At 56.3% G+C, this 12,263-nt stretch overlaps 6 protein-coding genes across 6 annotated transcripts; 4 read left to right on the top strand and 2 right to left on the bottom strand.

Moving 5' to 3' along the window:
• Positions 1–423: 423 nt before the first annotated feature.
• Positions 424–759, bottom strand: B0I36DRAFT_352364 (uncharacterized protein; the record flags this gene model as incomplete). Its single annotated transcript, XM_046157101.1, has 1 exon — positions 424–759. One exon carries the CDS (start codon positions 757–759, stop codon positions 424–426), a length of 336 nt encoding a protein of 111 aa, XP_046009737.1.
• A 2,420-nt stretch (positions 760–3,179) lies between these two features.
• Positions 3,180–5,049, top strand: B0I36DRAFT_366073 (Ppx/GppA phosphatase family-domain-containing protein; the record flags this gene model as incomplete). The annotated part of the gene is made up of 3 exons (XM_046159239.1): positions 3,180–3,274; positions 3,354–4,805; positions 4,854–5,049. 3 exons carry the CDS (start codon positions 3,180–3,182, stop codon positions 5,047–5,049), a joined length of 1,743 nt encoding a protein of 580 aa, XP_046009736.1.
• A 418-nt stretch (positions 5,050–5,467) lies between these two features.
• Positions 5,468–7,558, bottom strand: B0I36DRAFT_159510 (uncharacterized protein). Its single transcript, XM_046148639.1, has 5 exons — positions 6,792–7,558; positions 6,586–6,730; positions 6,205–6,530; positions 5,546–6,150; positions 5,468–5,482 (listed from the first exon to the last, which is right to left on the bottom strand). The coding sequence occupies exons 1-4, from the start codon at positions 7,437–7,439 to the stop codon at positions 5,764–5,766; spliced, it is 1,506 nt and encodes a 501-aa protein (XP_046009735.1). The 5' UTR covers positions 7,440–7,558; the 3' UTR covers positions 5,468–5,482; positions 5,546–5,763.
• A 543-nt stretch (positions 7,559–8,101) lies between these two features.
• On the top strand, positions 8,102–8,872 carry B0I36DRAFT_159499 (uncharacterized protein). Its single transcript, XM_046148638.1, has one exon. The coding sequence runs from the start codon at positions 8,190–8,192 to the stop codon at positions 8,655–8,657; it is 468 nt and encodes a 155-aa protein (XP_046009734.1). The 5' UTR covers positions 8,102–8,189; the 3' UTR covers positions 8,658–8,872.
• Positions 8,873–9,051: 179 nt separating this feature from the next.
• On the top strand, positions 9,052–9,669 carry B0I36DRAFT_159492 (uncharacterized protein). Its single transcript, XM_046148637.1, has one exon. It carries the CDS (start codon positions 9,149–9,151, stop codon positions 9,626–9,628), a length of 480 nt encoding a protein of 159 aa, XP_046009733.1. The 5' UTR covers positions 9,052–9,148; the 3' UTR covers positions 9,629–9,669.
• A 1,200-nt stretch (positions 9,670–10,869) lies between these two features.
• B0I36DRAFT_248224 (inorganic pyrophosphatase) lies at positions 10,870–11,953 on the top strand (the record flags this gene model as incomplete). Its single annotated transcript, XM_046150367.1, has 4 exons — positions 10,870–11,175; positions 11,266–11,609; positions 11,669–11,752; positions 11,812–11,953. The coding sequence occupies 4 exons, from the start codon at positions 10,870–10,872 to the stop codon at positions 11,951–11,953; spliced, it is 876 nt and encodes a 291-aa protein (XP_046009732.1).
• Between the last annotated feature and the right edge of the window lie 310 nt (positions 11,954–12,263).

The raw sequence follows: 12,263 nt of genomic DNA, 5'->3' as shown, positions 1-12,263 counted from the left end.
CATCAGACACTAGCAACACGTTAGTCGCAGGCACCTGTACCGAGATCAATGTGAACAGGCATCTCAAGAGCCGAGCGAGCACTAGGTGAACAATGCTAACACACATCCAGTCCGGGCCAGACTCTACGTAGTATGCGTGGCTCCGAGTCGACCTCTGCGTGGTTAATGCCTCGATGCCTTTCATGTCGAGTAGACTTGGCATAACGCTTGCTGGGATCAAGACAGCCAGGCCTGTCACCAGCCCAATGCAGGGGATCATCACTGGCGCAATCCGTGGCCAGGCCCCACGGTCTCTGACATGGATTATTGCTCAAGATGCTTGGGCGGACATGCAGGCTAGAGGCACCTAGAAGTTGCGGTGTCGCGCTCGGCGAAGTTAGGTCACGACGCTCGAGCAGCAAGGATAGGCTCACGTATCGCCAGTCAGCCAGCGCCGCCTCCACCTAGGGGCACTTCTGGCTCGCAAGCACCAGGCCATCCTGCATGCATCTGCGCGGTCGGGAAGCGTTCGAGGCCAACAGGGTACGACACGACTAGACTGCATATGCAACGATCTTCGCCGGCACGCTTTGTGGCCCGTACCGGAGATCGTGTGATAGGTCCCCATCGGACCCTTTTACCTCTACCTCCTTTACGTGGCCTGGGGTCGGTATGGCGCAGTCTTAGCCAGCCATTTTGATTCTCGTATTGAGAGTCATGAGAAATGCTCAAACGGTCTTTCATGGACCTGGGCGAGACGCGATTGAACTCTGTGTCCATCTCATTGAACATGAGCCATCGGTCGGTTCTTTTTGTCGATACAGCCTCGAAAAGGTTGTGAGGTTGTCAGCAAAGCCCAGAGACGAGGACGTCCGTGGGGGTCGTCGCATCGGAGAGCGCAGGGATTCGGTGATCAGCTAACGCTCCCACAACGACGCAACTCGGCCCCAGAGGACGCTCCGAAGGCTAGTCTGACACGAATCTCGACAGGTTGTTGACTAGGCTTGCCTCGAGCAAGCCAACCTGTTGAAGGACAGAATTAAGCGCTGGGTCTCAGGTGTCTGGGTTCGCTCTGCGGCCTTGCGGCTTTGCGCCGACCATTTGAGTGGCCCGTGGCGTCTCCTGTACGTTACTTGACCAAGGTCACAGAAAACGGCCGCAGGACGATACCACAGCTCTGGCAATTAGCCGCCAGAGAAGATGTCAAATGACGATGGTCACGACCATCCCAGGTTTGCTACCAAGCCCCAAAGCAGAGTAACATACGGAAAGCAACTTGGTGCAATGGGAACCGACCCATTTGATCCCATTTCTTGAACAGCTGCCGCTCTGCAATGAAGCCATGGCGTTTCGGCAAACTCGAGTTTTCAGGCTTTCGTCGAGGTGGGATGTCGAGGAACCCCAAAGTGAGGGGAAGCGCGTCTCCTCCGCAGGCTAGACGCGAAAGGCGCGCGTTCTGGACCCTCGACGCGTCCAGCCAATCAGACGGAAGTAACCCCACTCAAAGGTCCTTGAAGTATCACAGGGTTACATGCAGCAGCTGCATGCTGCAGTGCTGCAGTGCCAGGACGAGCTACCACGGGGTGGCCCTCAACGACGGACGGCGGGGAGATCCCGTCCAAGTGCTACGCTGCTTGACGGAAATGCACACAGAGCGGCAGAAGCCGTGCTAGCGTAACGCCGACGATCATCCCAGCGACAAGCCGGTCATTTACGGGATGTTCGCAAGGTGCTGTCGTCACGCTTTCAGATATTGGCTACAGACATTGGAGAGTGCGTCTTTCTGACTGCACGTGGTACGGCCGTTGGATCGGTGCCGGCTCCGGTCTGGGCTGACCAACCCTCCCGGCCGTTGAGCGCTTTCTTTCATGAACAGAGAGCAGCTCCTGCACTGCATTTTGATGGATGGGCAGTTGTTCGATCTTCTGCCGTTCAGAGTATCCATGGAGGGGCTTCGCATGCTTGCAAAAGCGGCATAAAGGGCATATGCGGCGCGATTTCGCCGGAGCTCAAAAGGCTGCTTCACCAATTCGGCTTCCGAAGAACTTGTGACTCCCAATGATGAGACTTGGGGTGCCTGATATGGGTTGGTGGGCAGCCATATGGCCTGACACCTTAAAAAGTCGTGTAAGGGATATCTGCTTTGAGACGCTGTCCTCAGTAGCACTGCATTTCGCTCCGTCACATCAAGCGGGATCGGTTTGGTCTGCCTTCCTGTGACCAGACAGATGCCTCAACCTCCCAAGGCCTTCTTAGCCTGGCTGGAGAGAACCTGAGCGAGGGGGAGCAAAATTAAGGTTGCGAGCCGTCCCATTGAGCCGAGGAATGCAGCGGACACAGGCCAAGAAGTGTAGCTGGATACAATCACTTCCTGCCAATTTCACACTCGCCGGATGATTGCAGTGCCAGCCTACTGACGTACATGAGGTACATGTCATCGAATGAAGCAGGTATTCTCCATGCTTAGGAGAGTCTTAGAATCCCAGATGAAGACTGGTATCAGTTGCGGACACTGATGTTCCACACCTCCAAAGCCCGATCTCACACGCCTCACTGTTCAGGATCGCGCACTGTATTGCGGGGAGCTTGGGGCACCAGAGCTACGAAGGGATCAAGCTTTCCCCGGATCCGCCACAATCTTGAACAAGCGAGACAAGGTCCAGGGTGCAAAAGCTGGGCTACAACCATGCCGACAACAGACAATCATTACAAGTACGACGGCCAACTGATCACGACGATGCGCGCCTCGGGAACGGCTGGGCAAGCGGAAACACATGGGCCATGTACTACCAAGGAAAGCAGCTGTACCCCTGAATCTTCTGCGTGACGGCACTCAAGGCTGTGTGCATCTTGGTTCCTGCAAGACGGCAAGACGGCATGACCGCAGGATCAGAAAGGCCCACGGCTCATACATTGAGCATGAGCGATGTCGCGCTCGGGAGGTTGTGGGAGCCTGTGAATGACTTCACTTGGCCGCCGCGACGGTGTGGAGCATGATGCAATTCTCAACTTTGGGCCCGGTCGTCGCTGCCACCACATCTGGTACCCGAACCCCACCTGCACCTTCCATCGCCTCAAATGTTCACGACGAACAGCCCCGTTGTCAGTCCCGACATGCGACAACATTCAGCCAAGACGGCCAGAGCTGAAGCGCTCTGAAATCAGCACCTGCGTCACACATGTGCGTGCAACGTCTCGCCATGGAGCTCATCACCCTCGACAACTTCGCAGCCATCATGCCGGCTTGGCACCCAGGCCTCAGCAATCACTTGTATGCCCTGGTTGATATGGGCAGGTTCGTACTCAAGCACTGCAACTGAGCCCTCGTCGTGTGGAGCGTTCCCTGCCTTGTTCATGCGCTGATAGGCTTCAAGCAATGGCATCCGCTTTACCATATCTGATCTCACGCCGCCAAGGTCGCGATTACTACGATGTATATATCGCGAGAGGGCTGACATTTCGCTCTTCGATGCCCTAAGCACAACGCCTCCCGGAGAGCCTCTCCGATTCCCTGAAGAGGTCATTTTCCGGGTGCCAAAGGTCTTGTCCCGGTTCAAGGGAATTGCTTTAGCTTACGGCGTTCCTCTTGAGCACATATCCATCTTCGCCACAGAAGCCATGCGCAAGGCCAGCAACGCTGCCGCGATGTTGGAGGCCATATACGCTGCGTCAGGGCTACAAGTCCAGGTCATCGCACCAGAGGTCGAGACACTGTTCGGTGCCATGGGTGCGAGGAGTGCCTATGGACACGTCAAGGGCTTGTTTCTTGATCTCGGCGGTGGGTCTGTTCAGATGAGTTACATCGATACGCGCCTCGACAACTACGAGCTTCAAGCTGCCCGCTACGGCAAGAGTCTACCTTTTGGAGCAGCTAGATTAAGTAACATATTGAGAAATCAGAATACAGACACCCAAGCACTAGCCCGCAACGAACTCCAAGATGGCGTCTTGCGATCTTTCACCGATCTCCGTCAGCAGTATCAGAGTCTCGCGGACACACAAGCAGAAGGTGGCGATGGCATCGATCTTTATCTTTGTGGCGGCGGCTTCCGTGGCTATGGAAGCATGCTCATGCACAGCGATCCGATACAGCCATATCCCATCCCAACGATAGGCGGCTACACTGTAGATGGCCAAAGATTCCGCAACGTAGTTGCCCTCAGAGAAATCAATGCAACACATGACGGAAAGATCTCGGGAATGTCGAAGAGAAGGCGTCTACAGTTCCCTGCAGTTGCAGAAGTCGTGGAAGCCCTAGCAGCTGCGATACCCAGGATCCGTTCTGCCACATTTTGCAGTGGTGGCAATCGGGAGGGGGCCTTGCTCATGAGACTTCCGGGGTCGATCCGCGAATCTAATCCTCTCTCTACTCTGACGCAAGCGCAGGACGAGACCAGAGGGGAAGTGGCAAAGGCTGTTCTGGAAATCCTGGAGGCTGCTGTGCCAGCAGTTGTCCGCCAATGGATCCCTACCATATTCTCTCTCCGAGTAGCGCCTCTATTCATCGACAGGATATGGTCCCGCCAGGGAGACCCTGAAGAGTCCAACGCCGCACTTGAGCTCCGCCACAGCCTCACCTTTGACCCGAATTGTCCGGGTTTGACAAATATTGCCAGAACGGTGCTCGCCTTGACAACCAGTGCCCGGTGGAGCACAAAGCAAGCCCCTGCTGACGAAGTTCTCCATCAGAACTTGCGAGCGCTTGCAAGTTCGGCGCACCCAGAGGCTGTCTTTTGGGCAGAGTACATTGGCACTGTTGCCGCCACGCTATGCAAAATCGTGCCAGTGGCCCCCGTGGCACCTGGTTCCTTGAGAGCCGCCCTTGGGTGAGTCTGAGCACGCTAATGTAAGGGAACGTGACTAACGATAGGCAGTATTGATGCAAATTTATCCGAACCCGTATCGGAGGGCCTACCTAAAGTCCTCAAGTTGCAGCTGACGGTCCCCGAGACCACCCGTCAGGCTCTCGGATATGATACTCTGGTCGAATCGCTGAAGCAATTGGGAAAGCAAAAAATTGGGTTATCTACCATCAGCCTGAAAGTCGAGGTGGAAGTCAGTGCTTCCTAGCTTCAGACATTTTGACGGACGCCTCAGCTTGCACCTTCGCAATACTAAAGATGCCGGAAAATTTCCGCACGGCGCGTGCGAAAGGACATGACCCGCGACTATTGCGTTACGTTGCACAGCAGCCCTCACGCGCCCAATGAATAGCTCCAAAGACAAGACGATTGAGCTTGACAAGTATTTCGTCATATTAATCTGTGACACCTACAGACAGTGACAGAACATCTAACACCAAACGCTTGCTTATTTCCAAACGGAAGCCAAATTTCATTGTTGAATCATTCAATCATCACGCGTACAAGACACACCAGGCACTGAGCACTCGGATATAGCTCCAATCACCTTGAGTGCTTGGCCCGCTTGTTCTTTGCCCTTACGAGCAGTGCGAACAAGATTTGGTCGGAAGAATCTGGGGAGAGGTCCAGATCTTGTTGATCTGTGCCACAAAAGTCAGTCATGGTACAGAAAACCTGATCAACTCGGAAGTCCAAAGACTCACAGAAAAAGCTTCGCTGTTGGAGGACAAGGCTCACGTCCATGCTGATATCCTGCATGGTTCTGTCCGAGTTGGCCTCTATCTTGGAACATCTCTCAAGAAGCTTGTCGATCTTGGCAAAGTACGCGTCACACATGACAACGAGTCCTGTGTATATGCTCATCGTGGCCCTGCAGAAACGGCCATAATGCGAGAAAGTATCGTCATCTGTACACAGCTCATTAGCCTTGGAGGGTCCAGATTATTCCGGGGACCTGACACATACATAAGTCTTGTCCAAAGCCCGAGCCATTGACCGACGGCATCGCCAACAATTCGCGATACAGGAGAATACACTCCATGAGGCATGCCCAGACGGTGATTTTTTGCAGGTCCAACAGCGACTTGACCTCCTTCGGTTCGAGCAGCTTGTCAAGCGAGGCGAGGATGTCAAGCTCCAGAGACCTCATCCGAGATGTCGCGATCCTCTTCAACTCCGCCTGGACCAACCAAGGGAGCTCCTGAGGCACGGAATCCCCTGCGCGGTAGCAGAAGAAGCTGTTTGTCGACCAGATCTTGAACATACAGCGCATCTCGCGGACACGGTCAAGGAGCACCTTCCACTCGGGCTACAAAGCCGTCAGTCAGATTGCAAGGCATCCAAACGTGATGCGCAAACATACCTTCCGGCCGGAGGGCACCTTCTGCCCGTACAGTGACTGCAAGAGAACGTCCAAAGAATGCTGGAAGCTGATTGGACCCTCAAACTGCATCTGACTTGACACCCATCCCTGCAACTCCAGGAGTCCGGGCACCTGGCCACGATTGAGCAAGTAATCGGCAGGTGCAGTCTGATACACGTCGGCGTGGTCGTGTGCCAAGGCATGCTCCACAACCGAGATTGGCAGGATTGGTCCTCCGGGAACGAACACGACATCCCAGATCATCGACTGCGACGCACTCCTTGAGTCTCTCGCAAGCTTGCTTGCAGCTGTCGATGGTTGACACTCTGTGGCAAGTCAGCACTGGCCGAAATGGATCACCAAGACCATGCTTCTACCAACCTTGGATCTTCTCAAAAGCTCGGCCACACTGGGCAAACGAACGACGAATGCAGATTTGCTGGGACAAGGGCACGGAGGAGTCGTAGCAACCACTCCTGCTCTCGGCATGCTTGACGCACTTCTCACAATCAAGCTCACGGTCGCACTGCCTCGACTCTTTAGCTTTCGTGGTGAGGTATCGCTGTTTCTGCAAAGGATCGACTTACGCTAACTTTTGTGATCTTGCAGCGAAAGCAAGCACCGAGTGCCCGCACTTCTGCGACCTCATCCTTGTTGCAGAGGGGTCCGGAACGGCGACCCCTTTGCACCGTCCTCTTGGAGGGGACTTCAGTGGCTCCGTGGGGCCGCTTGGAGGCAGAGCCCTTGGAGCTCTTCTTGGTGGGCGAGTTGTGGTAGTCCTCGTGTGTCAGTGCCAATGGAGAGCGCAATTGGCCGTACACTTGCACTTCTGAGTTGTACTGCAGGAGCTGCTCATCGAGCTCTGGTTGGGGAGGGATGGAGAATAGGTCATTGTGCTGCTTGGCATGACCGAGATGTGCCGTGTAGGAGTAGTCACCAAGGTCTGCAGATGGGGAGCTGGGAGAGCCAGGGTGACCAGAGTCGGACGGGGTACCAGAGGCACCATAGACCAGGTCTGGGATGGACCGGCTGTCCGACCGGGGCCCGCCGTCGATGCTCATAGCGTCCTGGTCGTCAGTGAGACCGGACCAACTCAGGTTAGACTCAGAGCGGGAGGAGCCGTGTTCAACCTGGTCGGCTTCCCAGCGATCCCAGTCGAAGAAAGAGCAAGATGGGTCAGACGACGGGTAGTTATGGGCCCCGGGGAAGACATTGGACATTCCCTGGAGCGGCATGGTGAAAGCTGGCTTCCTCGTGTAAGTCTATAAATACCCGGGGTGGACAGCAGCTGAGACAACGGATCAGGCGCTGCTCCAAGATGCAGTGCGTGGTCAGAGCGGGTCTTTGCCTGGTTCTGAGTGGGGGATACTTGTCGAGAGAGTCTTCGTACAGCAAAATGAGGCACAAAAGTTATGAGAGTGTCTCGGAATCCTTCAAGGCCTCACTGAGTCTCGACGACTTGCACCCACGAGCTCACCGGACGCGGGCACCACAGCACTGCAGTGCGAGGCAGTTGACGATCATTGGCCAATGCGCCCCACTCCATTGGCCAATCAAGGCGTCGCTTCTCACCGAAACTGGCTGCCCTGGCGGCTGATTGGTCCATGTGGGGAGGGGACTGCCGTATTGGGACCCTGCCTGTCTCTGTGCCTGCCGTCTGCAACGACAACCTCCTGTAAGGCTGACGCCGCGCAGCCCATACACACATTGCGGATGAGGGCGGCGCGACGTGGTGGCCAACGTCGCGACAAGGAACGGGTTCCCGCCGGTAAGATGAGCATGCTCTTTCTTGTGTGTCCCCCCCTCCCTCTTCCCGCCGAGAGAGGCTAGATCCACTTGGTCCCCCTCCCTTCCCGTGAGATTACGCCAACGCTAATCTGGCAAACTGGGATTTCCCCCATCCCCAAAGCCCGGCCTGGCCTCATTTTATGGCCGCCCAGATTGCTGGGTCCCGCCGGGATGGACGGGCGGCCAGCCTGCTATGAATGGGGCAAGGCGTGCGTGGCAATGGAACAGAGATCAGCAACAGGGCTGTTTATGTGTCCCACGGCGGCTCCCGATCCGCGCTTGTCCCGTTCCTGAACACCAGCCATCACAAGACCTCTTATGCAACTTTTGCTGCAGATAATACGGGACGTGTGTGTGTGTGTCTTAAGTCAGGCAGTTGCCGACAAACCCATGCCTACTCTGTCACGCAACGCTCGTCGGTAACCTTGCGGACCAATCCGCGGCAATCCCTCGACCGACGGATAGCCCTCGTGCATCAGGTGGTCCTGTTTGACTTGCATGTTCCGTTCCTGGACATGTACATGCATCCGAACTCCCGCTCACACATGGACACACACACACACACACACCTTTACTCACAACCCCAGCCTCATGCAGCGTCACGCTCACTTGCACATGCGCATGGGACAACACGCGCCACATGCGCGGAGACGCTGCACACCTGAAATTCTCATCTGCGGATTTACATACAGATGGGACACTGGCACTTACAGCAGCTTGCCACCGGGGTCCGGCATATTATGCGCTTGCCGTCGTCAGGAGACGCAAAGTTCTCTCTAGTGGCTGCCGGTCATGGGATCCTTGCAGAGCGGGCCGTCCTTTTTTTGGCGAACAAGTCACTGATACTTTCAAAGCAGCTATCGATGGGCTCGGCCAGGGTATTGTGTAAAATCGCGTCGTGATACATCTCTGTCGCCGGGATTGGGGACCTAACCACATGACTTTCCGGCCAGGGCCGCATATTGTCTTTTGTGCTCTATTAACTGCTGTATTCAGGCCGCTGTATTTCTAGTGATGAGATGCAGATCCTTGTCCTTCCTCTCTCTATGAGTGCATGAGGTTAATGCTTTTTTAACGTTTTCATTATTTTAAGGGCAGGCGGGCAGGGTCACTGTGGTTCACGCATGGGCCGCTGTAAGTCTCATGCACGAACTTTATGCTTGAAGCTGGCGGTGGTGGGAATAATAGTGGGCATCTATGCCGACATGTCGTCGAGGTCCTTGCCCTCGATACGAAGGACCGAGAGATTGTGCGTGCTGCTACCAGTTGCTGTCTGAATCATGCGAGGGTCAGCGGCAGATGCAGTGGACAACGCCTATGCAGGTGGTGTGCCGACTCCTTTTTATGGGGAGGGGGGGGCAGTTCGAACAGATGCTGCTGGAAGTTACGAACTGCAGAAATGGCCGCATGCGCTCAGAGAAACTCCAAAGCCCAGAGGCGGTGGCTGCAGAGTGAACCACAGGACCAAGAGACAAGGATAATACCCGGGTCAGAAGTGTTTGTGCAAGGGGATAGATACACCGTCGTGCTTTTGCGCCAGGTGGATGCTAGCGAGCAGATGAGATGGAGTGGTTTTGGGGGCGACGTTGGTCCAAGAAAAGGCTACATGGTCTTTCACATGCACGCCGACCTCTAGGGAAGAACGGACTCAATAATGGTGGTGATGAGCAATCTTACTACAAACAACACAAGAGGAACGGGGGCTGCAAGACAACCAAACAGGCCCTGCTTTTAGCTCAGGGTTTCAGAGCTAAAGTTAATAGGCCCGAGAGATGGGGAATCAAGCGCGCTGTGGCTTGCGTGCGTGCTCGGGCCAGCATGCACGCAAGCCACAGCCGAGGCAGCGGGTTCTCCAACTCGAGCAGACTCTGCGCCTCCTCCAAGAACCAGCACGAACCTTGGAAGGACGACAGGAAAAGCGGCACCCAAGCAGAGAGAAGTCCAGCCGAGCATGTGAGCGCGTGCCACGGGTAGCACAGGAACCAAAAGTGCCGAAGCCGCCTGGCCGTCTCTCCCCGACCCACTTCTGTCTTGCAGCGTCCGGGCCTCTGCAGACGACAGCCCCGTCCCGGTTCCGGTGTTGCTGGCTCGCGGGCTGGCTTTTTTGAGCATTTGGCTCTGGCTCTGGCTCTTTCCCCCTCTCCATTGCGCCCCGGCTAGACGGAGAAACCCACGCCTCTCTTCTCCTTGACGTAGAGAGCCCAGATGCTGCTGCTGCCCACTCGCGCCGCCGCTGCCGCTGCCTGTCCACCACGGCACCTCTTGCACCGCGGCCTCGCTCTGCCGGCGCTGCTGTTCGGCTCCGCTGCCGGGCCCTCGCACCACCGGGACCATTCCACTCTGAGGAGCAGCAGGCATCTTGGCACGTCATTGCCGGTGCTGACTGTGACGGCCCAACCCTCCCAGAGCCCTGCACCTGTTTGGGGCGAGTACCCGGGCGGGCGGAGAGGCTTTGGGCATAATAGCAGCCAGGCCAGCCCACGCCCAGTGTCAGCAGTGGCCGGCCAGTGGACGGTGTCGCCGCTGCCGCCTAAGCAGTGCCTGCCCTTGCAGCAGCAGCAGCTCCAGCAGCAGTCTCTACCTGTACAACCAGCACCTGCACCACTGGGCTCCAGCTTACCACAGCAATTGCATCAGCAGCAGGATCGTTCCCCACGGGCCAATCACACCGCTGCAGCCGCCCTGCGAGCGGGCACCCGCCAGATTGCCATGGCCCCTCCCCCACCCCGCCGCTCGTCCTCGCCGCCGCCAGCCAGCTCAACCAATTTTCGTGCCTCCGGCTCCTTTTCTTCGCCTCTTAAGCTTGCCTCCAGCCGCTCTGCACTGCTCGCGAGGCACTTCTCGAGCACAACCACCACCGCTTCCCATCCCTCCAGCATGGCTTCTTCCCAGTTCTCGGTCCGCAAGGTCGCGGCCGCAAACACCCTCGAGCACCGCGTCTACATTGAGAAGGACGGCGTCCCCGTCTCCCCCTTCCACGATGTGCCCCTCTACGCCGACCAGGAGAAGGGCATCCTCAACATGATTGTCGAGATCCCCCGCTGGACCAACGCAAAGCTCGAGATCTCCAAGGACGAGCTCCTCAACCCCATCAAGCAGGACATCAAGAAGGGCAAGCTCCGCTTCGTCCGCAACTGCTTCCCCCACAAGGGCTACCTCTGGAACTACGGTGCCTTCCCCCAGGTTCGTGCGAGCAGCCGCCTCTTTGCACTCCCTGGTGCTCAATTGACTCGCCAGAGACCCATTGCTGACCCGTGATCCGCTTCCTGCTAGACATGGGAGGACCCCAACGCCATTCACCCCGAGACCAAGGCCAAGGGTGACAACGACCCGCTCGACGTCTGCGAGATCGGTGAGCTCGTCGGCTACACCGGCCAGATCAAGCAGGTCAAGGTCCTCGGTGTCATGGCCCTGCTCGACGAGGAGGAGACCGACTGGAAGGTCATTGTCGTCGACATCAACGACCCTCTCGCCTCCAAGCTCAACGACGTCGAGGACGTCGAGCGCCACCTGCCCGGCCTCCTCCGCGCCACCAACGAGTGGTTCCGTATCTACAAGATCCCCGACGGAAAGCCCGAGAACCAGTTCGCCTTCACCGGCGAGTGCAAGAACCGGGCGTGAGTGTGCTCCTTGCTCTACATGATTGGTTTCCCGTACTGACTCGTCATCTTCACAGCTACGCCATGGACGTCATCCGTGAGTGCGCCGAGGCATGGGAGAAGCTCATCACCGGCAAGACCCAGCCCGGTGGCATCTCCACGTAAGTTGATTGAATCAATTCATAACACCACATATGACACAAACTAACAATCTCTGCAGTACCAACTTGACCGTCTCCCACTCGCCCAGCCGCGTTGGTGCCGACCAGCTCCCCCCTCTGCCCGCCAACGAGGAGCTCACCCCCGCCAAGATCGACAGCTCGATCGACAAGTGGTTCTTCATCAGCGGTGCCGCCGCTTAGATCTGACATGCCATGCCAAAAGTCGGACGATAGATCAATGGAAAAAAGTCAAACAGCAGTCATCATAGTGGCGTGAGATGAATGATGTGATGAACATACGGCCTCAATTGACGTAAAAAAGATCATTGGCATGCCAGGGTTGATGCTCTGTGCGGTTTCCCGCTTTCAGCATGAATATCAGCCGTGATGATGCCCATGATCCGCACAGATTTGCTAGTGATACAATTGTTGTACAATTCGAGTTCGTCATGTCTCAAGTGCTCTCGTGCCAAATGCCCAAGTATTCCAAACAAACGCCAACAGAATGCTT

Source organism: Microdochium trichocladiopsis, assembly GCF_020744255.1.
Source record: "Microdochium trichocladiopsis strain MPI-CAGE-CH-0230 chromosome Unknown B0I36scaffold_8, whole genome shotgun sequence".
NCBI lineage: Eukaryota > Fungi > Ascomycota > Sordariomycetes > Xylariales > Microdochiaceae > Microdochium > Microdochium trichocladiopsis.
This window is presented reverse-complemented; position numbering and strand designations above follow the sequence as displayed.